This window comes from Nicotiana sylvestris, chromosome 8, assembly GCF_000393655.2.
Source record: "Nicotiana sylvestris chromosome 8, ASM39365v2, whole genome shotgun sequence".
Lineage (NCBI taxonomy): Eukaryota > Viridiplantae > Streptophyta > Magnoliopsida > Solanales > Solanaceae > Nicotiana > Nicotiana sylvestris.
In genome coordinates this window covers 163499667-163502195 of record NC_091064.1, presented here as the reverse complement: position 1 = coordinate 163502195, position 2529 = coordinate 163499667, and the positions used below count along the sequence as shown (strand labels likewise).

At 44.5% G+C, this 2529-nt stretch overlaps 1 protein-coding gene across 1 annotated transcript; it reads right to left on the bottom strand.

Moving 5' to 3' along the window:
- Positions 1–626: 626 nt before the first annotated feature.
- Positions 627–1439, bottom strand: LOC138875936 (uncharacterized mitochondrial protein AtMg00860-like). Its single transcript, XM_070154816.1, has 2 exons — positions 1255–1439; positions 627–1107 (listed from the first exon to the last, which is right to left on the bottom strand). The coding sequence occupies exons 1-2, from the start codon at positions 1437–1439 to the stop codon at positions 627–629; spliced, it is 666 nt and encodes a 221-aa protein (XP_070010917.1).
- Positions 1440–2529: the final 1090 nt, after the last annotated feature.

The following is a 2529-nucleotide window of genomic DNA, read 5'->3' as shown; positions in this document are numbered from 1 at the left end:
GGAGGCACCCGGATGAATGGAATATCGAGAACTGCGGGACTCCTCAATAATCAACTCACGAAGCCCATCCACATTGGACTCGCGAATACGACTCTGCATCCACAACACCCCATCATCTCCAACGGTAACCTTTTTGGCACCATCGTGCCGTACCATGTCCTTAAGGACAAACAAATTGGGGTCATCATACTAACACTCTCTGATGCTCTCATACAAAGAAGACCAAGAGGCCGTGCAAGCAAGAACATGACTAGGCTCCGAAACATCTAACCTCACGAACATGTTGGCCAAAGCCTGAACATCTGATGCTAGCGGCCTCTCCCCAACTGGGATATACGCAAGGCTACCCATGCTCATATCCTTTCTATTCAAAGCATCGGCCACTACATTGGCCTTCCCGGGTAATACAAAATAGTGATATCATAGTCTTTCAACAGCTCCAACCACCTTTTCTGCCTCAAGTTGAGATCCTTTTGCTTGAACAAATACTGTAGACTCTAATGATCCATGAACTCCTCACATGACATGCCGTAGAGGTAATGTCTCTAAATCTTCACCGCATGAATAATGGCTGGCAACTCTAGGTCATGAACAAGGTAATTCTTCTCATGAACCTTCAACTGCCGCTACGCGTGTGTAGTCACCCTGCCATCTAGCATCAATACTATACTGAGCCCAATACGAAATGCATCACAATACACCGTGTAAGATCCTGAACCTGTGTGCAACACCAACACTGGCGTCATAGTCAAAGCAATCTTGAGCTTCTGAAATCTCAACTCACACTCATCAGACCACCTGAACAAAGCACCCTTCTGGGTAAATCTAGTCAATGGGGCTGCTCTGGATGAAAACCCTTCCACGAACTGGCGATAATAACCTGCCAAACCAAGGAAACTCTGAATCTCTATAGTTGAAGTGGGTGTAGTCCAGTTTTGAACTGCCTCAATCTTCTTAGGTTCCACTTTTATGCCCTCGACAGATACAACATGCCCCAAAAAGGCGATCGTGTCTAACCAAAACTCAAACTTTGAAAACTTGGCATATAACTGACTATCTCTTAGAGTCTGAAGTACAATCCGAATATACTTCTCATTCTCCTCATGACTGTGGGAGTAGATAAAGATATCATCAATGAATACGATTACAAAAGAATCCAAATAAATCTTAAATGTCCAGTTCATCAAATCCATAAATGTGGCTGGGGCATTTGTCATCCTAAATCACATCACTAGGAACTCATACTGCCCACACCGAGTCCAAAAAGTCCTCTTAGGGACATCAGATGCCCTAATCTTCAGCTGATAGTAGCCATAACTCAAATCAATCTTTGAAAACACCTTGGCACCCTCAAGCTGATCAAATAAGTTATCAATATTCGGCAATGGATACTTGTTCTTGATAGTGACTTTGTTCAACTGCCAATAGTCTATACACATATCATCGAATCATCTTTCTTCTTCACGAACAACATGGGCACATGCTATGGCGAGATGCTAGGTCTAATGAATCCCTTATCAAGCAAATCTTACAACTGCTCCTTCAATTCCTTCCACCACGGCAGGGCCATACAGTATGGTGGAATAGAAATGGGCTGAGTGCCCAGAGCCAAATTAATACATAAGCCAATATCTCTGTCGGGTGGCATCCTCGGCAGATCTGCAGGAAACACCTCTGGAAACTCACGCACAACAGTTATTGAATCCATAGAAGGAACCTCTGCACCCGAATCACGAACATTACCTTCTCGACCATGCGCCGAGCCTTCACATAAGAAATAACCATGCTGGTAGAATGGCCAGGAGTCCCTCTCTATTCTAATCGAGGCAACCCCGTCATGGCTAAGGTCACCATCTTAGCGTGACAATCCAATATAACATGATAAGGTGACAACCAATCCATGCACAAAATAACATCAAAGTCTACCATATGAAGAAGTAGGAGATCTACACTAGTCTCAAGACTCTTAATAGTAATCACACACGAGCGATAGACACGATATACAACAATATAATCTCCCACTGGCATGGACACATACATAGGAGCACTCAAAGAATCATGAGGCACAACCAGATATGAAGCAAAATAGGATGACACATAGCAATAAGTAGATCCCAGATCAAATAGAACTAAAGCATCTCTATGGAAAACTGGAACAATACCTATGATAATAATGTCAGATGACTCGGCCTCAGGTCTAGCTGAGAATGTATAAAAATAGGGTTAGGCCCCACCACTCTGGCCTCTATCTCTCGGACAACCTCTAGCTGGCTGGCCTCCACCTTTAACGGCCTGACCTCTACCTCTAGAATCCTGAACCCTGCCTCTTGGTGGCTGAGCGAGTGGTGGAGAAATCGGTGCCAGAATTATGGCACGAGAACCCTGCTGGTGCATGCCGCCCTGTGATCTGAGGAACATTCTAGAAAGGTGCCTCGAATCTCTATAAGTATAACAAGCCCTCGACTGCTGTGCTTGCTGACCCTAGAGCTCGCCTTGTCGACTTGGATAACCACTCTAATATATCTGGAT